The sequence below is a fragment of the Oryctolagus cuniculus genome, chromosome 9, assembly GCF_051225735.1.
Source record: "Oryctolagus cuniculus isolate XC-2025 breed Fujian yellow rabbit chromosome 9, ASM5122573v1, whole genome shotgun sequence".
Lineage (NCBI taxonomy): Eukaryota > Metazoa > Chordata > Mammalia > Lagomorpha > Leporidae > Oryctolagus > Oryctolagus cuniculus.
Genome location: NC_142875.1, coordinates 117,550,903 through 117,574,601, shown reverse-complemented (window position 1 = coordinate 117,574,601; position 23,699 = coordinate 117,550,903). Strand labels below are relative to the sequence as shown.

Sequence of the window (23,699 nt, the reverse complement as noted above, 5' to 3'; positions counted from 1 at the left end):
CAGAATGTACACAGGAAGAAAGCTGAGATCAGAAGACTGAGCTGGGGTACTGAACCCGACAGCCAAAGTCTTATACTCATCCAACACTGATCTGCTGGGGGAAGAAAAAAAAATCCCCCATCAAAATTTTCTGTGGCCCTCCTTGGACATCCCACTGCAATTCCTCTCTATCCTCTCTGAGGATTCGAATTCCCCATCTGCCTCTTGGGTCACAGACTCTTCCGGACTCTGGTACACTTCTCTGTTCAGAACTCCCCACTGTGGAACAGGCCAACCACACTCTGCCTGAATAGCCTCAAATGACAGAAGACTCACCAGTACTTCCTCAGGCATCTGAGATTTGAGGGGCAATTCTAGTACGAGTTTTTCCCTGTGCTGGTCATGGAGTCTGCTCACGTTTGCTGAAATGTTTTGTGATTAGGCATGTCTACCTCCACACTTCTATGTGCCTTGGTGCTCTGTGGAACCTTAATTTTCAGTTATTAAAAATACTTACTGTAAAAAATTAGGGCATAGGCATGTGGGATTATCACTTCTTTCTCATGTATAAATACTTTTTAATGGCTTTTTTTTTTTTTTTGACAGGCAGAGTTAGACAGTGAGAGAGAGAGACAAAGAGAAAGGTCTTCCTTCCGTTGGTTCACCCCCCAAATGGCCGCTACGGCCTGCGGGCTGTGCCGATCTGAAGCCAGGAGCCAGGTGCTTCCTCCTGGTCGCCCATGGGGTGCAGGGCCCAAGTACTTGGGCCATGCTCCACTGCACTCCTGGGCCACAGCAGAGAGCTGGACTGGAAGAGGAGCAACTGGGACAGAATCCGGCGCCCCGACCGGGACTAAAACCCGGGGTACCAGTGCATCAGGCGGAGGATTAGCCAAGTGAGCCGCAGCGTTAATTGCCATTTTTAAGTGCATATCTACAGGCTTATTTTATCAGAATTAAGTAGAAATTATTTTTTAATCTTGGGTTTTACCCCAAAAAGATAATCCAACAAGTCCTGAGGAAAGTTTATGAAATCAAAGTTAACAACTCTTCAGTAGATTCTGATACACATGGGAGTTTAAGAACTTCTGGTCTAATTAATCCCTCAATCTAGGCCGGCGCCGCGGCTCACTAGGCTAATCCTCCGCCTTGCGGCGCTGGCACCCCGGGTTCTAGTCCCGGTCGGGGCGCCAGATTCTGTCCCAGTTGCCCCTCTTCCAGGCCAGCTCTCTGCTGTGGCCCGGGAGTGCAGCGGAGGATGGCCCAAGTGCTTGGGCCCTGCACCCCATGGGAGACCTGGCTCCTGCCATCAGATCAGCACAGTGCGCCGGCCACAGCACACTGGCCAGGGCGGCCATTGGAGGGTGAACCAACGGCAAAGGAAGACCTTTTTCTCTGTCTCTCTCTCTCTCTCACTGTCCACTCTGCCTGTAAAAAAAAAAAAAAAAAAAAAAAAAAAAAAAAGAACTTCTGGTCTATTCTGGTCTAATTAATCCCTAAATCTATAGTATCTCTTTAATAATCTACAATTCACAATCATTACTTCAATATTAGTTTTTTCATCTTCTGGGTACACTACTTATGACTTCAAGAGAACCCTGTATCTCAATTACTCACTGCTGCGGGCTAGATTCTATGGGAAACATACTTAGAGTAAGAAGTCAGGAAGTTACTGTCGAGTGACTGCTAACTATGGAGTGAAGAAATGAAGTATTATTGGGCAGAGACAGAAACAGGGCAGACACACCTTCCGGACAGACCTCAGCTGACTCACAGGCACCTCCAGGACTAGAAAAGCTCTTCTGAGTTGTAGTCAGCTCATATCAGAGGGTTGGGTCTTTCTACCAAGTGTCTACCTGTCCTTGGATGCACACTACCTCAGGTAAGGGGTCGTGACCTTGGCAAGGTGGATTTCTTCATAACAGCCAATGGGAAAGTAAGCTCTGGAGTCCTAAAGGGGCAGCTAGGTGCACTTCACAGTATCCACTTTATCTGCTTTCACTAGAGGAAAGATGGCAAGAAGTAAACACAGTATCTTCTGACTGGAGAAGCAACAGTTTTTAAATTATAAAAGAAAAAACACACAGGGGGCAGTGCTGTGGTGTAGCAGGTTAAAGCCTCAGGCCATGCTGTGGTGCAGCAGGTTAAAGCCTCAGTATCCCATATGGGTGCCAGTTCAAGTCTCGCCTGCTCCACTTCCAATCAGCTTCCTGCTAATGCACCTGGGAAAGCAGTAGACGATGGCCCAAGCACTTGGCCTTTACACCTATAAGGGAGACCCAGAGGAAGCTCCTGGCTCCTGCCTCTGAACTGACTCAGCTCTGGCCATTGCCACAATTTGGAGAGTGAACCAGTGGGTCGAAGACTTCCCTGTGTCCCTCAAGTAAATAAAATAAACCTTTGACAAGAAAAAAGCATACCACACACATTCCTCTCCTCTTTGCATTTGAAGCACTTGATGTTTATGGAACGATTCAGCACTAAAATCAAATGTGAACATACATGTGTTGTTATTTCTAATCCCTTCACCAGCACTCTGGGACCTCCTCATGTATACAGATTTGACTTAGGAATATAAATTGCCCTAACACAATTTGTGATTTTGTTTATAAGACTTGAAATTAATTCATGTGTTTCTCCCTAAGTTTCTTTTTTGGAAAGGCAGAACAGGTCCCACTTCTCGGCACAAGCACACCTCCTAACCCTGTCAGAGAGGACTGCAGCCAGAGTCCTCACCACCGTTTCTCAGGGTCACAGAAGTCGCTCTTCACCCTAACATGCCTGACCTGACAGCATCTCACACGCTCTGCTGGTCTCATAAACCTATCTTGGCATCTCTAAACCAGATAGGGGTTCTCAGAGACCTACGGAGCTCACATACAGTCAGGGGAAGTGACTGGGGCTATCGTGAGGATACTGGACAGTACACTTGGAATCATACCCTTCAACCGTGTTCTAGTCCCAGCTTATGATATTGAACCTTTCACAATTGCTCTGAACCCCATGTTCCTTGACTGGTAAATGTGGGGTATCACCATGACACTGTAAGACCCAATTCAAGAGGCTCTATACCCACCCACAAAGTCATGACCCCAGTCCTATAGTCCCCCATGGTTTGATTTTCTCTGCGCTATCTTATCCAACACATAAGCAACAACAGGGCAGTCATTTTCTTAACCCTCTGACTTTTACACATCACAAACCTTGACCCCAGTAATGATCCCTAACTTGTCATTTACTTTGACACATGCTTCACATGTATTACCTAATTCTTCCTACAATTTTATAATGCAAACTCTGTATTCCCATTTTACAACCGGATGAACTCAAGACTGAAGCTTAGAGGGGCATTAAGAGGGTCATACTTCCCTCTCCTGAACACAAGCAAAGCGTTTACACCTCTCAACTCCCCCTTTCCTTACTGAAGCAGTCCCCAGAGTGACAGACAAGAGAAAGCACACTTCTGTCAGTTAATCTTGAAAACATTAGCAAAAGTATCTGGATGACTTTTATTTTTAACACTTTCTCATTTTGTCTGCAAATTTTTAATTAACGACAGGTTTTCTTCAAAGGAAGTATGAGAAGAAATCTATCGCTACTCCACAGTCATAGGCTAAGCAAGCAGTCAGGTGACATGTCACTCAGGGACCGGGCCAGCACCACCTACTGCCATGGTTAGCAAAAAAAGACGGACACTTCCTATGAGACATTATGTCATTCACAAACTAAAAATAATTAACTGATTTTCACCTCCACAGGGCTGAACTTTCAAGTAATCTACATTCCCTGTAACACATCCCTTAACTGTTCACAACAGTACATTCGTTAAAATTAATTTCAACTTACACAAGTGACAATGCCTACCTTTGTGTGAGGAATTAACTACAACTATCTTTTTGAAATACATAATCCAATCTCCATAATGGTATATCCAGGACTCTAAAAAGGAGCTAAGAAACCTTCCCTTTTTTTCAAAAAAATTTTTAAGATTTATCTACTTATTTGAAAGTCAGAGTTCCACAGAGAGAGGAGAGGCAGAGAAAAAGAGACAGAGAGAGGTCTTCCATCCGCTGGCTCACTCTCTAGTTGGCCACAACGGCTGGAGCTGTGCCAATCTGAAGCCAGGAGCTTCTTCCAGGTCTCCCATGTCGGTGCAGGGGCCCATGGACTTGGGTCGTCTTCTACTGCTTTCCCAGGCCATAGAAGAGAGCTGGATCAGAAGTGGAACATCCGGGTCTCCAACTGGTGCCCATACGGGATGCCAGCACTGTAGGCAACTGCTTTATCCACTGCACCACAGCACCGGCCCCTCTGCCTTTCAAATTAAAAAAAAAAAAAAAAAAAAAACGAACAAAAATACTGTTGATCTACCATGGATGCTGACCCTGCAGGTGGTGGTCTCACCTGCTAAGCCACAGCACCGGCCACTTTTGTTTTACTTGAAAGGGACAGAAAGATAACTACTGCCTGCTCATTCACTCTTCCAATGCCCAGTGTGTCCAAGCCTGGGCCAGCTTGAAGCCAAGATGCAGGAACTCAATGGAGGTCTCCCACATGGGCAGCAGAGCCACACTACTTGAGCCATTACCTGCCTCCTACTAGAGCACTAGAGAAAGCTGGAATCCAGAGCTAAATCAGGACTTCAACCCAAACACTCCCGTGTAGGCGTGGGCACCCCAAGTGCCTATTAATAATTACACCAGGAGCCAGAGCTGTGATATAGCTTCTCAAGCCACCACCTGCAGAGCGGCATCACACATGGGCGCCGGTCCAAGTCCCGGCTGCTCCACTTCTGATCCAGCTCTCTGCTATGGCCTGGGAAAACAGTGGAAGATGGCCCAAGCCCTTGGGCCCCTGCACCCATGTCGGAGACCCAGAGGAAGCTCCTGGCTCCTGGCTTCAGATTGGCCCAGCTCCAGCCATTGCTGCCATCTGGGGGCGAACCAGTGAATGGAAGACTGACTGACTCTCTCCCCTCCTGCCTTTCTGTAACTACGCCTTTCAAATAAATAAATCTTTGGAAAAAATAGCATTTAAAAAGAATCAGATTTATAAATAAATCTAATGAGTGATAAATAACATTTTGTAAAATTTTGAAATGCTACTGGGAATGAGAGATTATTTTCATGGACCACAAGTCTCAAAGTTGTAAAATTATCAACGCCTATCAAATTGATTTATGGATTTAATGCAAGTCCAGTGAAATGTCAGCTCAATTTCAATTTTTTAAGGATTGAGACAAGCTGCTTCAACCATTTATGTAGTAGTAGTAAGAATACTAAAAGCAATCTTCAATAAAACTGGAGGTCTTTGCTTTCTATCTATGAAGAGTTCTTATGAAGCTGTAGTAATTAGGGAAAATGATAGACATTCTCAATGAAAACTAATAGTCCACTTGACAAAAAAATTTAAAAGAAACAATTAGTGAAGTGATGAGTTTAAGTGGTACTGCTAGGTCAGTTGGATAACTACCTGTCTGAAAAATATGAGCCCTGGGGCCAGTGCTGTGGCACAGTGGGTTAAAGCCCCAGCCTACAGCACCAGCATTCCATATTGGTTCCAGTTCAAGTCTCAGCTGCTCCTTTTCCAATCCAGCTCTCTGCTGTGGCCTGGAAAAGCAGTAGAACATGGTCCAAGTGCTTGGGCCCCTGCACGGGAGACCCAGAAGAAGCTCCTGACTCATGATCAGCAGAGCTCTGGCCATTGCGGTCATTTGGGGATTGAACCAGCAGAATGGAAGACTTCTCTCTGGCTCTACCTCTCTCTGTAACTCTTTCAAATACATAAAATAATTCAAAAAAAAAATATATATATATGAGCCTTGAACCTCCACCTCACATCATATGCAAACATCAGTTCTAGATGCATTGTGAATGCTCTAACAATATTAACTTTTAGAATAAAAGAGTATTCTTACAACCTTTAGATGGGCAAAGTTTTCTTCAACACAATAAAAAAAACTGTTCAGTTGTATTAATGACAGCATCTGTTCCAAGACATCAATTAAAAAATTGAAAAGTTAAGCCTCACCATGGAAGGTCCTTGCAACCATCTGATACAACTCTCAGATCTACAATATAGTAGAACAAAAATCATAACAAAGAACAGCCAGCCCAGTAGGAAAACTGCGCAAAAAATAGGCACTTTGCCAAAGAATACCCAAAGGATCAATAAGCACATCTAAAGACACTCAACTTCTGTACTCAAACCAGTACAGGTTACCACTACCATTTGCCATTAAGGTTAAAAATATCAATGATAATACCAAGAGTTAAGAATGTGGACTAAGTGGAATTCACATAAAACTATCTTGGACAAACTATTCAATGATTTGTACTAGTAAAGATTACCATATTCATCAGAAATTCTATTCCTATGTATTTACACCAATAAGTATGTCTCCTTGTACCCTGAAAAGATACAGGGAGCATATTCAAAGCAGCATTTTTAATGTTCACCAAAAAATTTGCAGACGTCTTTAACAGATAATACAGTACTCAATGAACTAAAAATGGGTACCCACAATAGGAATAAATCTCATCATGTTCATCTAACAGATCAACATATATTGTTTGTGTTACATTTATATCAATTTAAACTAGGTCAAGCTATTGATGGCTTCCAAGTCATGGTGGCAGTTATATTTTAGACTGTAATAAACAACGTTATACTGGAGTGGGCTCTCATCTTTCCATGGTCTTTCTCTTGTTCTGAGTACAAGTAACTTCACTTAGCTGTTATTAATTTGGCTATGTGTTGTGCTTTGTATGCATTTCTGTTTGCGCACAGAAACTTCACACAGTTAATGCAAAATGGAAAGATACATTTATCTTGGTCCAAGAAAATTAACCAATGCATAGTTTTCATAATGCATATTTACCATCAGTTTTTGAAGACTCTTCACGCACATGGTTTTCAATTTTCCAGCAAAATAAATGTCTCATGATTCAGTTTCCCATGGACTTTTTCAAGTACTCATGTCTTACTGTAATAGGCCTTTAATTTCCAAAGTAATTCAAAGAAACATACCAATTTTTCTCTGCCTGCAGCAACTGAGGATTATCAAGAATCCACTGCACACTCACCAAGGACAGATGTCTCCACCTGCACCCTTCCTAAGGCCAATTCTCCAGATTGTACTGCACCACTTCGGACTGAAATTCCCATTCCAGCTTTGCCTTTTCTGGCATTCTGTCACCTCTAGGTTTCTTTCTTTTCATAAGCAGTTCTAAAGCTGACGAGACCATACTTCATCAGGTCTCAGAAATTCATTTTCCATTTTGGAATTGCACTGGTAACCATAACACAACTGTAGAAAGGTGATCATCCAAATTTTAAGCTCAAGAAATTTTTTTAATGTTAATCCATCTGCAGTCTTTCAAAAGTTTATCATGGTTATACTTTGATCTAAGAACTCCCATTCTAATTTTAGTATTTTGCAAACAAGTTAGTATGAAATATAACTCCAATATACAGTAGAAATAATCTGTTTATTCTTGGTATACCATTTTCAAGTTCAAGACCAGCATTAATTCAATTCCACCGCTTATTAAATGTTATGTTGCTCCAAATCCCCCCAGCCCCAAGTCTAATTCCTTCCTACTTTTGATCTGTCTGTTCCATCAGAACCACAGGAAGTAATATTGCCTTAGAAGAATTATATTGCAGTTATTGACATTTCCAAAGGGCATGCTGACAAACAAAAACAAGCGATAAATAACCACTGGTGTAGCACGAGCAGTGCAAATGACTTCCTACTTTAACTTTCTCTATGGCTAATCTACAGTAAAGAGCAGTGCTTAACCATTCTAATTTCTGATCAAGAATCTGAACTAAGCAATTTTAAACTATTTTTATAACTACAGACTTAAGCACCTGGTTAACAGAATTAATCCATAAATGCAATTTTGAGTCATGTTTCTTCAAAAGACCACATAATCTCAAACTCTCCTGCTGTTCCGTGTCTACAGAGAAGATAAAACAGCAAGTTACAACTTATTTCTCACAAAAAAGGAAAAGAATATTTCAAATTTAAGATAGTGATGAATGAGATGAACTTTCTTTTCCAACAGGTTGGGTCATTACTTGGGACATCCACATCCCGTATCAGAGTGTGCGCTGAACCCCACCTGCTCCACTTCTGATCCAGCTTTCTGCTCATGTGCAACCTGGGAGGTGGCAAGTGATGGCTCAAGCACTTGGGAACCCTGACACTCAGGTGGGAGGCCCATATGGAGTTCCAGGCTCCTGGCTCCAGCCTGATCCAGCCCTAGCTTGGTGTCTCGGTCTCTCTCCCCAACCCTCTTCACCTCAACCTCCAACCCTTCACTCTGCCTTTTGCTTTTCAAGTAGAGAAAACAATTAACACATTAATGCTTAAGTCCTTCCTACTAAAAAATCTTTATCCATGAAAATGTTCATACCTGCAATATATTCAGAGTGCAATGAAAGCATTATAAAATTACAGGGAAATGTTTCAAGAATGTATTTGCATGCCAGCAACTACTTATACTTCTGGCAGCTGAGTTGGGGTCAGGGCCAGAGAACCTTCTAGTATGACTTTTCCTTTGGAAATGACAATGGCCCTCAAGTAACATTTTCCTTTCTGTAAGTGTCAGTGATTTCCATGGTAACTCTCCCATCTGCTTTTGACTATTTTCACAGGCTTTTTAAATTAAGCTTACATATGTCAATGTTACCAGATTATCTTTGTGTTTGCGTAAACCATATGGTTCTTTGACAAAGCTAATTATGCCAACAACATTCGAGAAATATTTAAATGTCATTCCTGTTATGTAAGAAAAAATTGTAAGAAAAAACGTAAGAAAACAAGCTGGAATGGGGAGCACCATTTCTACAAGTCCCTTCATAGGGAATCTTAAAGAGAAGCCTGTAACAACTGGCCTAAGGTCTCCAAATCAGAAAGTGACTTATATTCCAAAAATCAATTATACACAGAATATGCTCAAACATTCTGAGTAGAAAATACTCAAGGTTCCCAAAGGAACTATGTATATATGTATGTATATGAGTAGCCCTCATGATGTAAGTTATATGAGCTTTACTATCAATAAAAGATATCCCTTTAAAAAAAAATACTAACAGGGAAATAGGAGCTACAAGTCAAGCAAACTTGGAATTTCTTCCCCACTACCAGAACTTTGCCATAACGTTACTAGAGAACTGCCATGGAAATAAATAGGTCCATGAGAGGCGTTCTCAGTGTTTAGGAAAAACTGAAAGGTTAAGCTTTCACCCAAGATTTATTCTTCCATCATGTGACGGAAACCTCTGCCACAGGGTCCTACACAGGAAAAACCAACAGAACCTTTCACCCTGAACAATTCAAACTTTGGTCCTCAAACAGGCTATTATATTAATGACAAAAAAAGTATGAATTTTAAGGACACTTTCTTAAGTGCAGAAAACTATTTTAGATTGCATTGTTAAAGATGCTTCCTCGTGATGCCTTTCTCTGAAGGGAGGAGAGAACCTCCACTTTGACTATGACCTTGTCTAAACAAGATAAGAGTCGGAGAACTCAAGGGGCTTCCATAGCCTTGGAAACTCATGACTGGTGCATAGGGAGATTACTGATGCCATAAACAGGAGTGTCAATTGGTAAAGTCAACAACAGGAGTCACTGTGCACTTACTCCTCATGTAGGATCTCTGTCCTTAATGTGCTGTACACTGAGGCTTAATGCTATAACGAGTACTCAAACAGTATATTTCACTTTGTGTTTCTATGGGGGTGCAAACGATTGAAATCTTTACTTAATGTACACTAAACTGATCTTCTGTAAAAAAAAAAAAAAAAAAAAAAAAAAAAAAAAAAAAAAGAAATTATCAATTCCCAACTTGACTCTCACTGGGATTAAACATGACAATAGGTCTGATCTGATTTCATCATCATTTAAAAAAAATCATCTATTATTTTTCACTTTATGTTTCTGTGTGGGAACAAACTGTTGAAATCCTTACTTAAGGTATACTAAGCTGATCTTCTGTATATTAAGATAATCGAAAATGAATCTTGATGTGAATGGAAGGGGAGAGGGAGTGGGAAAGGGGAGGGTTGTGGGTGGGAGGGACGGTATGGGGGGGAAAGCCATTGTAACCCATGAGTCGTACTTTGGAAATTTATATTCATTAAATAAAAGATAAAAAAAATAAAATAAAATAGCTAAACGACAAAAAAAAAAAAAAGATGCTTCCTCGTGGGTTTCTTCTCAGTGGGTTGAACTGTCTTGCACATAGTAAAGGTACACGTGCCATAATGAAGAACTGAGAAAAGCTTCACCAATCTTCCACCACTCCAACTTGTCCTTGTGCCCAAACCCCTACTTTGCAATGACCTAAACTGACTAAAGCACAATTACCTGTAGGAAAATTCACACCTGAGAAAGGTAAGCCATTCCATCTAAGATCAGTTCATTTTCATTACCCTGAGAAAGATTAGTGCTCAAGAAAAAAAAAAATAAAAGATGGGACAAGTTCATATGAGTTACAGCCAACAGAGCCCTACTGGAAAGGGCGATCTGGATTGACTAACTACAAAGACGCTACACAAACAGGGCAGGCACACTCCCTTCAGCATTGTAATCACACAAGGGCAAAAGGCAAATTTATCTCAAGTTTGTTCAACGTTACATCTGCCTAATACATGGCAATTTCCTGCTGCTTGCATCTTAGATCCTTTTGGAAATTTAAGAAAACTGGAGACAATGTTTCCCCAGATTCTTCCTTGAAGTACAGCCATAATCCAAGCTGTGGTGCATGACAGGACTTCTCTCTTTTCTGCCTGAATAATATTCCACCGTAGGCAGCTACAAAATATTCTTTGTCCATTCATTGAGTGATTTAGATTGTTAGGTTTTTTTTAGGTCCTAAGATTACTTCAACCTCTTCACTGTGAGGAATACAGAAATGAACAGAGTCCAAGTTTCTTCCAGATCCTCATATCTTCAGATCCTGATTGTTTTCTGTAAATACCCAGAAGTGGTTTTGCTGGATCACATACTTCTGTTAATTCTAGGAATAAATTCCTTTAGTGTTTTACATTAGACAGGTCATCAATGTAAATGCAATACACCAGCTACAGGAGGACAAATACTGCACAATTCCATTTATGAGGAACCTAAAATAGTCTAGCTTGGCTGGCGCCACGGCTCACTTGGCTAGTCTTCCCCCTGCAGCGCCAGCACCCCAGGTTCTAGTCCCAGTTGGGGCGCCAGATTCTGTCCCGGTTGCTCCTCTTCCAGTTCAGCTCTCTGCTGTGGCCCAGGAAAGCAGTGCAGGATGGCCTAAGTGCTTGGGCCCTGCACCCACATGGGAGACCAGGAAGAGGCACCTGTTTCCTGGCTTCGAATCGGAGCAGCACGCTGGCCACAGCGTGCCAGCCATAGCAGCCATTTAGGGGGGGTGAACCAATGGAAAAAAGAAAGACCTTTCTCTGTCTCTCTCTCTCTCTCTCTCTAACTCTGCCTGTCAAAAAATAAAATAAAAAATAAAAATAAAAAATCAAGTTTAACAAACAAATACAATGGTCATTACTAGGAGCTGAGAAGAGAGAAATGGAGAGCTGGTATTCAGTGGGTATAAGCTTCACTTGGGCAAGATGGAAGGGTGAAGACTTTACACACATCATAGTTTAACATATTGCATAATTAACATTTTTAGCAAGGTTGATCTCACGTTTTTCACAATGCAAAACTGATTTTAATTTCATGGAGTTCAAGACCCTTCTGATGTACCAAGCTACATGGTTTTCGCTTTCCCTTGTTTTTTCTCTTCATACAATTTGTTGAACTCTTAACATAGAGTTAATCATTTGTGTATAAAGTCAATTGAGGATAGATCTCAGTAAGAAATAGGACTGGGAATAAGAGGGAGAAGGAAGTTTATAACTCTAAAGCTGTATAGTTTTGCATACATTCCTAAAGACTAACTTCTAAGGGTACGGTTTAAAACTTGTCATGGGACCCCAAATCCCATTATGCTGAGTGATAAAAATGTGACCTTAATTGTTAAAGTGATATTAAGTATTACAGTGAACATATGGATAGGATTAAGTGTTAAAATGACCATATAAATAGGATCAAGTGTGGAGTAATTATAGTAGATGGAATTAAAAAGGCAATAATGTTCCAACATAGGAAGCAGTCCACACAGAGGACTCATAGGATGACAATCGCTTTAAGTAACACTCTGATCTCAGAATCAACCCTAAAGGCTTCCTGGTCTGGCTGAAAAGCCTATGAGACCATTTCAGGCATGAAAAGACAAGACACTGTAGCAAAAAAAAAAAATGTGCTACATGAAGGACTTCAGTGGATAAGACCCCAGTGGAAAGAAGTGGTCAACGAAAAAAGGAGGTACTTTTCTCTAAAGGGAGGAGAGAATTTTTACTTTGCTTATGGCCTTGTCTAAATATTGATGGAGTTTGTGGATTCAAAAGACTTTCATAGCCTAGGCAGCTCATGTCAAGAGCTTTGGGTATTCACTCAAGTCATACATCAGAGTATTAATTGTTAAACTAACAACAATAATCACTGTGCACTAACTTCTCTTGCAGGACCTCTGTCCTCAATGAGTTGTATTCAAAGTTAAATGTGATGCTCCAACAGTTTTGTGTGTGTGAACACATGTATGTGCAAACTGCTGAAATCTTTACTAAAGAGTTGGTCTTCTGTGTACAAAGTTAACTGAAAATGAAACTTAATGGGACTGGGAAGGAGAGAGGGAGGAAGAATAGGGGTGGGAGTGTGAGTGGGAAAGGGGTATGGTGGGAAGAATAACTATATATTCCTGAAGCTGTACATTTTTCCTTAAAAAATTAATTAAAAAAAAACCACTACCTATAGTGCCAGCATCCCATATGGATGCAGGTTTGAGCTCTGACTGCTCTACTTCTGATCCAGCTCCCTAATGCACCTGGGAAAGTAGTGGGAAATGACCCAAGTCCTTGGGCCCCTGCACCCACGTGGGAGATGGGGAAAAAACTGATGTCTTCTGGCCTCAGATCAGCAGAGCTGTAGCCATTGCAGCCATCTGCGGAGTGAACTAGCAGATTAAAGATATCTCTCTCTCTCTCCCTCTCCCTCTTTCAAGTAAGTAAATATTTAAAATTTTAAAAAATAAAAAGCCTCATCTCGATTTGCAGTACCTGAGTTGGATTCCCTGCTTTGGCTCCTGGCTCCAGCTTCCTGCTGGATCCTGGAGGCAGTGGAGGTAGCTCAAGTAATCAGTTCCTGCCACCTATGAGAGATTGTGCTCTTGGCACCTTGCTCCAGACCTCATCCCCTGCCCCCAGCCATGGCATTTAGCACATTAAACAGTAGGTGGGAAATTCTAACTCCCCTTCTCCATCTGCCTGCCTCTTACCAAAAAATGAATCACATAACACTTTCCAAGTGGTCCTGGAAATCCTTATTTGTGTGTACTGTATAGGGCTTAACAACAGAAAAGACCCTCCTATTCTAACCCTACTCTTTCCCTTTCAGTTCCCTCCTCCCCTCTCACCAAGCCAAGTTTCACTACCTGCTCTTATCTCAGCACCTGTGGCACCACAATCCTCCCAAATTTAAGTTCTCTCCCCTGATCGGTTTCCTGGAACATTATGTGCTAGTACATCTGTCACTCCAATCCTACCCCATGCCTCAAGTGCGCTAACACAATCATTTACATCAACTGTGCACAGAATCTATAAGAAAAGTTCCCTCAAAATAGGTTTAAACTAATTTATACTGAATAATATATTAAATGTTAGATACTATCAGCCATCAATCCATTATTTCACACAATCAACCTCAGAGGACATTTTAACCCTCATTTTGGATCTGAGAAAACTTAGGTCCAGAGATCTAAGTTTCCCAGTCATGGGTGATATGAGGCCATAGACTGCAGAGAGAAAAATCTAGCTCTGTCCTCCTTTTGACCCCACATCATACTATGTTTCATGACATCTCCCAGATTCATCCCTTCTTCCCAATTCCCACAACCAAATCCAGGCCCAGAGTCTCCACAGTCAAGGAGCTTATGATCCAGGGGAAGGTGGGTACTTAATTAAGAACATGCCAGAGTGTGTTAGAGGCAACTTCTATTAACACTTGAAAACTACAACAGATCAGCAAAGGGGCATGTTCTGTGGAATGAAGACACCAAGAGACTGGGGAATGAGACCACGGGCAGAGCTCTTCTGCAGCAGGTGGCATCACCAGACAGCACAGAGAACAGTAGGGCAGGGTGCAGACAAGGATGACAGAACTGCAGGTGCCAGGCAGTGGAGCAGAAAAGGTCCAAGAGCAGCTTTTGAATGGACCTATGCCATGCAAGTGCAGACACGCGGTTTACCCTTAGTTGTTGTTCTTAGCACCCGCCTCTTCATTACTAACTCATCATTCATAACGACAAGGCTACACTCTGCTGATGATTTTACAAACATTTTACTTATGTCCTAAAAAACTCTAGGCGATATTATTGCCATATTTTAAAATTAGAAAGGCTCAGAGATATGAAAGTAATCGGATTACCTTCATCTTAAAACCATTCCAAGTCCTTTACCTAAATGCACATCAAATTTTTAATCTGCATTATCCTAGGTTGTCATCTATTCATGGTCTTATTACCTCGTTTCACAAACTGGGACATTCATTAGAACATTTTTCCCATACAATATCATGCACAGAACTGACAAAAGCACAACTGTTCAAAAACTCTAGCTAAAAAGCCAGCCAAAGAGGCCAAGACTGTTGCTATGTGGATTAAGCAGCCATTTGTAGCATCAGATCCTATATGGGCATCAGTTCAAGCCCTGGCTGCTTCACTTCAAATACAGCTCCCTGCTAATGTACATGGGAAAGCAGGGGAAGATGGCCCAGGTGCTTGGGCCCATACCACCCATGCAGAAAACCCAGATGAAGCTCCTGGCTTTGGCCTGGCTCATCTCTGGCCATTGCAGCCATTTGGGGAGCGAACCAGCAGATGGATTCTCTCTTCCCCGCTCCGTACCCCAAAACATGATTCTCTCTCCATCTCTGCCTTCCAAATAAGATGTTTACAAAATCAGCTAAAATTTTTTAAAAGGTCTTTTAAAACTGCCTCATTACATTTTGCACTGAAATGCTTGTCGAGATGATCATTTCAAGATTTCAAAGATAGAATTAATGAAAGAGACAGCTCTTTCATCTTCTAGTTTACTCTATAAAGGGCTCCAATATCCTGGCTGGACCAGGCTGCAGCCAGGAGCCAGGAACTACATCATTGTCTCCCACATAGGTAGCAGGGGCCCAAGCATTGAGCTATCATCTTCCTTCCCAAATGCATTAGCAAGAATTTGTTTGCAAAGTGGAGCAGCTGAGTCTCAAACCATTCAAGAGACCTGAACGCCATCCAGGTCTCCAACATAGTTGTCTATGATCCAAGCACTTGATCCATCACTTACTTGGTATTCCGAAATGCGGAGATTCATGCCAAGAGCCAAAATGGCCCCTCCAAGAGCTTGCCAATTCTTAGAGACAGCAGATCATTCCCCTGAAGGTGCACCTTTCAAAAACAAACCAAACAACCCAGAGAACACACTCCAAGCCATCGCCTCAGTCTGACTCTTATACTCCAGGGGACAATATTGCTTCATAATCATTTTGGTCCATGTTCTCACACACACACACACACACACATATACACACACACACCAATCTCTCCATCCTGTCTGAATCATTCAACCTTTTTACCCTGCTTTGTTCCTTTCTGTATACTCATAAAGATAAAGACTCCTGCCCCTGATTCCTTCCTGTTCTTTGTGCCTTCTGACCAAACCTGGTACTTTGCCATGTGGTGTGGCCTGGCTCCTCCTCCTAAATTACTACACAAAAATACTTCTCCCTTCACAACAGTCATTTCCACATTTGAATCTTAAATCCCTCTTCAAAACAAACCCCAGTTACATTTTAAAACTGTGACCTTGGGGTAGTTTCCAAACCTGTGACCCAGGCTCCATACCTTCAAAATGACACACAGTACAACACACATCAATATAGCTATTATGAAATACAAGTAATACATAAAAGAACATGCAGACCAATACTTGGGGCACATTCCATTCTGTAGCTGTTATTGCAATTAATCTAAGTCATAAAAAATTTATTCCATAGTATTATAAGTATGAAGTACAGATCACTTTTAGTCTCAACATTCATGGATTCAGCATCCATGAATCTAGCTATATGTGAAAAATGCTGAGGTTTCATAACCTGTTAATAATGTCTTCTTGTGCAACAGATGGGATTAAATGCAGTCTGAGTGTTTCCAAGGAAGTCGTCCTAGACAACAACCCAGAGTCTATAATTCAACATAGCTTCTGCCAGTCTGACCAATGTATTTTTTTGTTTAAGATTTATGTATTGAGAAGCAGAGTTAGATAGAAGGGGAGAGATAGAGAGAGGTCTTCCACCTGCTGGTTCATTCCCCAAATGGCCAGAGCTGGGCCAAACTGAAGCCAGGAGCTTCTTCCAGGTCTCCCATGTGGTTGCAGCAGCCCAAGCACTTGGGCTATCTTCCACAGCTTTCCCAGGCCATAAGCAGAGAGCTGGATCAGAAGAACAGAAGCCAGGATATGGAATCAGCACCCATATGGAATTCTGGCACCACAGGCATGCCAGGCCCCACTAATGTTTTATTAAGAAATCACTGGTTCTTTGTGGAAAATGATTTCTCACTCCACCACCCCTCTCCAACACAGTCGGTTGATGCTATAAGAAAAGATTAAGTAAATATATTCAAAGAGGAATGCCTGGAAGCCAGAAATTGTTAGGTCTGGATAAATTAAAGGACAAAATATTGAAGTGAGCCAAAATAGATATATAATGTAAAGTTCACCATATGTTCTCTGTAAAAACAACCAATAGCAATCCTGTAGACTTAGCAAGGAGTGCTCCAAATGCAAGAAATGTCTTGTATATTAAAACAAAAAATGAAACCATATGAAAATAAAAAGACAGATCAATTTATGTAATGCATAAAAACACAGCCAGCTTAAACGTTTAGAAAAAACCAGAAGCTTATTTAACACTAACACACACACACACACCCCACCTCTAGAGACACACAGTGTTGGCATTAGACTGCCCTTTGTAGTGAATTAAGGTAGATTCCAAGTGTTAAGGACATGTTTTTCCCCAGAATGTGCAGTCAACATGAGGTCAAGTATTAATTTAGAGGTTGCTATAGCATTTTCTCCTGCAGTAATATTGCAACAAATGCTCCAAGCAGACCAAACAAAAGTCATTTAATCAACAGGAGTTACTTGAAGCATTTAGGTTTTAGATTTTTATTTAATGCAACTGAATTAATACTTTCAGTTAAAAAAATTTTTTTAAGCCTAAATTATTTTTCTTGTTAACAATGTTAAAGCTAGAACAAAGAATTTTAATTTGAGACACAAGGCAAGGAGGATACAGGTTTTGACTGCAAAGCAATGCTCCTATGTGCAGACATCATAACTCAAGTAACACACAAGTGGGACAAAGCATCAGAAAGGTAGAAATTGGGGTCTCAGGTAACAGGTCACCCTAACCAAGAAATCTGAACCCATATACTACCCTCCTGGGCCATAGACTGGCAGAAATCCACCAACCATCCACCCTAAAAAAATTCCCCAGCCCCCATGTGTGATTACATGGAGGACACAGTTGTCCTCAGCTTTACACAGCAAGGTCTTTTTCTCCCATGGGGAACATGAACATTCTGAGAACAATGTACTTGCTACAGAGTGATTTTTTTGATGTGTGTAATCAATGAAATATAAACTGAACACATGTCCACGATTGTATTTAACTCATTAATTAAGGAGAGAACCAGTTAGGTGTTTCAACTGGTTCCAAAGAGAATGGAAATATGAATTCTGCAATAAATTAACTAATCAATGTAAAAATGAAACTGCTGACAGGCAATAAAGTGTAACATTCCACTGGATAGTTATTTTGCATTCCTGTGGCCCAGAATCATTTTTATCATTAGTTGTTATATAACTTGCAGAACTGTAATACAGTTCAAAAGCAATGAAAGAAATTAACAAGATACAGTAAACTATACCTTGTTTTGCATTAACGATGTCTAGTAATGTTTTCATTCCAGGCAAAGATTTTTCCAATTACTGGAAAATGCCTGTGATATGCAGAAAACTTAAGAGCTGCAGAGACCTCACCTCCACAGATAATGATATAGACCATGTTATTTGCAGAAATCAGAGAACTAACAAGATCAGGATCTAATCAGGATGCTGGGTTACCAAAGCAGGGTGAGGGACCAGAGGAAATCAACAAGGGCCCAGAGAGCCAATGCACTGCTCTCATCACCATACCACGCCTCCTCCTGAATCCAGATAGTACCTTGGGAAGGAAGAATAAGGGAGAGCCCTTGACAGTGAAGAGGTAGGAAGAGCTGGAGAGGTTGTACTTTCCCTGACATATTAGTGACACACAATCATCTCAATACAGAACAGACTTAATTTTAATTATCATTCATAATTGCAAAATCATGTCCCTTCCAAAGTTTGTGTGCTGCACCTGTAACCTCTAATACCTAAAAATCTGATTGTATCTGGGGACACAGTCATTGAGGATGCAATCAAGTTAAAATGAGGCCTTAAGTTCTGGCCCTAATCCAACATAACTGATCTTAAAAATAGTGGAAATTTGGATAAAGAGATATTGGGAGTTTGTGCACACAGAAAAGACCACATGAGCACACAAAGTAAAGGCATCCAATCACCTGCAAGCCAAGGTGAGGGGACTCAGGAGGAACCAACCTTGCCAACAGCTTGGTCTTAGACTTGCAGCCTCCAGAGCTCTGAAAAAAGCAGTCTCCACTGTTCCTTTACCCAGTGCTTGGCTCTTGGTTATGGCAACTCCAACAAACTAGTACAGGACAAGATGAAAAGTTAGCTTCACAAAATGAAAAACGTTACTCAGTTTTTGCTTTCAGACATGTATAATTTTAATCTGTTAAATGGGATTTCTTTGTAAATTTTGGACATGTTCTCAGACCTTAAGTTACTGGCCATCATGACTATTTACGTTCTTCTCATGAAACAAAACCTTATGACCAACAAATTAAGTCTGAAAGAACCCCGTGTGAGAAAGACATATGGGGCTGGCACTGTGATACAGCCGATTAAGTCACCAGTTGTGACGCATCTCCCACCAAAGACCAAATTCAAGTCCCAGCTGCTCTGCTTCCAAACCACCTCCCTGCTCACTCGTTACAGAATGCTGACAAAGATGATCCAAGTGCTTGGACCTCTGCCACTAACATGAAACCCCTGGGTGGTGTTCTGTGCTCCTGGATTGGGCCTGGAGCAAAATCAGCTGGCCAATGGCAGATCAATCAAGGTATCTGACTATTATACTTAAAAGGCAGAGAGAGATAAACTTTACAGTTCGAAAAGGAAAAAAATACTGTTGCAATGATTTATTTATGTCCCATCCAAAATTCATGTTGAAATTTAATGCCCACTGTGGGGGTATTAGAAGTTGGGGGCTTCAGGAAGCAATTCAATGACCAAGAGGACTCTGCCCTCATGAATGGCTTAGTGCTGCAGAGAATTAGCCAGGCCCCTTTGCCCCTCCTGCCATGTCAAGACGCCATGAGAATGTGACAGCCCTCACCAAGCACCAAGCCTTCACCTTGGACCTCCCAGCCTCCCGATCTATGAGAAAGCCACCTGCATCCTTTATCAAGCACTTTGTCTCAGGCATTTTATTATAGGATCAACTCAGAACTCAGATAGTTGGTAGCTATGACTTTAAGAAGGAGTCCGATTGTAGATCTCCTTTCCAGTCTACCTTCTGCTTCACAATTGTTCCCCACTTCATTTGCACCCTAAGCTGCTGTTCTGAGGAAGCCTGGTGCTAAGAATCTGCCAGAAGAACCACAGTCCTCTGTGAAGTCCTGACTTCATCTATAATCATACAAAATACCCAAAACCAAGCATCATTTGCATTACAACTGGAGTTAGGTCAACCCCAGGCCAAGCACCAGGGCCATGTCACAGAACACGCCCACGCCACAGACTTTATCTAACACGCAGCACCTCATCTGAGGCTTTATCAATGATATATAGCAGCATCAGAGATCTAAGAAGGCCATTCACTGAGTTCTAGAGGGGAAGAATTAAATTATGTAATGTTTTTTCTGCACTCAAGTTTTACTGAAGTATTTGTAATGAAGTTCTGAGACTTCCTAAGCAAGACTATTTCTCTCTGGTGAATAAAACCAGCACTGTCACCAGACCATGTCTCCCTGCCACAGAACAGGGGTAGAATAAAACAGTGAAAGTCTCACTTGAATGTGTAGTTACTCACCTTTCCTAAGACTATGTTTATCAACTTCTATAGAACTCAATTAATAAGCAACTCCTTGGGGGAGGGAGGGATGCCACTATAACTGCACTAAATGAAATGGCCAGACAATAGACATAATCTAATTCAAAGTAGTGCAGCATAAATTGTACCTCTAGCTAAAGGAAGTTACTGTCAACTTTATGACATCTAAACTATGATTTAGTGATTTTTTAAAGATTTTATTTATTTGAAAGTCAGAGCTACATAGAGAGAAAAGCAGAGGCAGAGAGAGAATGGTCTTCCACCCAATGGTTGACTCCCCAGATGGCCACAATGGCTGGAGCTGCACCAATCCAAAGCCAGGAGCGTCTTCTGGGTCTCACACATGGGTGCAAGGGCCCAAGGACTTGGGCCATCCTCCACCACTTTCCCAGGTCATAGCACAGAGCAAATTGGAAAAGGAACAGCCGGAACTCAACCCAGAGCCCATATGGGAGGCCAGCACTGCAGGCGGCGGCTTTACCCACTATGCCACAGCTACTGGCCCCTGTAATTTAATATTTTAAAACCAGTCTCTGAAGATTAGTTCCATGGTAGCAAAAGACAGAAAATGCTGGCTATGTAGTAGGTAACAAGTACACTACCATATAATTTTCTACACTATCACTTTGTTATTTAATCAGTGAATACTTACTGAAGGCACACTCAATATATGAGCACCTTGCATTCAGTAGGAGTCCACATTTCCAGGGTTGTTAAGAATATAATGCATGGGGTCAGCACTGTGGCATAATGGGTCAAGCCACTGCCTGCAGTACCAGCACCCATATGGATGCCGGTTCAAGTCCTGGCTGCTCCATTTCCAATCCAGCTCTCTGCTACGGCCTGGGAAAGCTCTACAAGATGGCCCAAATCCTTGGGCCCTGGTACCCCCATGAGAACCTGGGAACAAACTTCAGGCCTAGCTCTGGCTGCTGTGGCCATTTGTTCAATCATCCAGTGGATGGAAGACCTCTCTCTCTTCCTCTAACTCTGCCTTTCAAATAAATAAATCTTAAAAAAAAAAAAAAAGGCAAAGTTCAATGCAATAAGAAAAAATAATTCCAACACAGTGTTATTAATGTTTACAATGCCTAAGAGTGAAAATCTCTACATTCCCAAGATTAATTCATGTGGGAAAAAAATTAACAATGTGTTACAGAAGCTAAAAAAGAGGTAAGGACGGGGCTTATTCCTAACCAATCTTGGTAGTAGAAGCCAGACCACAGAGGTTCTTCTAGATAGAGCAACTCCAAACAGGTACCAGAAAACAGCTTCAACACTCACTCATTAGTAAGTAAAAACCAATGACCTGTGACCTAAATAAAGGTATACCCAAGTCAAGTATCTCTTGTACCGAAAGTGCTGAGCTCACTTCAGCAAGAAAGGAAGACAAACACATTTCCAAATTTAGTCAACTAGGGACACTGAGTCAGGCCAATTTCTAACAGGCACAAAACTAAATCATTCCAAGGAGTTGAGTGTTGTCTGTTATCTACTAATCTAAAATTAAACTTCCCGTTTAGCTTTGACATAGAAACTATTTATAGACTTAGGAAAAAGCAAACCAAAAAGCTCAAACCCAGGTCATAGTTCCCAGAAGCAGTGAGAATAAAGCGACATCTAATGGTTGGTTTCTTTCAAAACACCCCTGGTTACCCCCAAAACTCAAGGCATTAAAAGATGTTTTAACTTGTTAACAATGGCCTCCAAAGTCATTGTTAATAGTTATGTCACCCAGCCCTTGGGAAGCTAGCTCACTGTGTTCAAGTTAATGTGATGTTTTGCAGAAAGCAGGACCATTAGGAACCACTACCAAGTGCATAAATGCTAACAGACTCAGGGTAAGGTTTTTCTGTACTTGGGGGGGAGGGAGGAGGGGGGGTGAAGGAGGACACATTGACACATAGTGCAGATAAGCACCAGACCCTGCTAAACATCTTATGTAGATTTCATTTCAAGATACATTCATCCCTATTAGAGCGCCTGGCTTTGATGCCCACCTCTGTTTGCAATCCACTTTCCTGCTAATGTGCACTTTGGGAGACACTTGGGTCCTTGTCACTCAAGCAAGAGCCCCAGATGGAGCTCCTAGCTCCGGCCTGATGCAGCACTACCTATTGCAGACAATTAGGGGGTGACCCAGCACGTCAAAGATCTTTCATCTCCTGCTGTCCTTCAAATGAATAGAATCATTTCAAAATCTATTTTTCCAGAATCCACACTTACGCAAATGAATTCTATTAAATTCCTTAAGGCGAAACAGTAATGGGTTAACATTCTGAACAGAACATTAGATTAGTTTCATTTCTCAGAACAAGACTGCATGTAGGAATTGAAGGTTGTAGTTTTTATCTTGTTCCTTTGCAGTTGAAAAATCTATCCCTTTAGAGAATATACAGCATTTTCATTTTATCTCCCTCATTCCTTAGATCATTCTATTTTTTCCAAAATATTTGTTTTATCACTGAATTTTGTTGCTAAGTTTTAGGCTTAAAATCTAGCTCAAGTTCTTCTAAAACATCATGCTTCCAATTATATAAACAGTTGCCTCGTGAACAGTGCTATCTATCATAAGCTTAGTAGATGAGCTGGGTTGACCAATACCAAGAATGGGGATATGAATCCCAATTTTTTTTTGTAAGATACATTTTTATTTGCAAGGCAGAAACAGAGTATCTTCCATTAGGTGATTCATTCCCCAAATGCCTTCAACATCAAAGGCGGAGCCAGGAGCCCAGAACTCCACCCACTTTTCCTACATGGATGGCAGGAACTCAAGAACCCAAGTACTTAAACCATCACCGGCTGCCTTCCGGGATGTAAATATGCAGGAAACTCCAATAGGAAGTTGAGTCAAAATTTGAATCCAGGCACTCCAATATGAGCATGTGAGTCTCAAGGAGTATCATAATTTGTGTGCCAAATACACACCCATGTATGTCCATTTTATAGTGATGTATCTTAAGATATTACAAACATGAATGCATGTTCCCTACTAAGGGAATTCTTTAATTGCCATAACTACTTCAATATAAACTGCTATGAAATTTAAATGTTTCCTTTCTAATAGAAGTTATAGAAATTCATTCCATGTGGTCTCATCTATATTTAAATTCAGTCTGAGAGACAGCTTCAGTGACTTTTTGGTTATAAGCATTCATTTGTAGCTATTTTAACAGAAATCCATTTATTTTTCTAGATTCACTTTAAGATGTATTTGTTTGAAAGGCTGACCAACAATGAGGGATAGACAACGAGATAGAAGGCAGGGTAGATGGGGTGTTACAGAGATCTTTATCCACTCGTTTGTTCCCCATATGGCCACAATCACCAGGGC

At 41.3% G+C, this 23,699-nt stretch overlaps 1 protein-coding gene across 3 annotated transcripts in view; it reads right to left on the bottom strand.

Moving 5' to 3' along the window:
- Positions 1-23,699, bottom strand: part of LOC149124737 (uncharacterized) — a 309,955-nt gene that overhangs the window by 212,381 nt on the left and 73,875 nt on the right. For all 3 annotated transcript variants that reach the window (XR_016213002.1, XR_016213001.1, XM_089303907.1), the window contains one exon: positions 18,787-18,895. Coding sequence is in view for 1 of the 3 variants with exons in the window: in XM_089303907.1 (XP_089160033.1) it covers positions 18,787-18,895 (109 nt within the window). In the remaining 2 variants the exon portion in view is untranslated. The remainder of the gene's footprint in view (positions 1-18,786; positions 18,896-23,699) is intronic.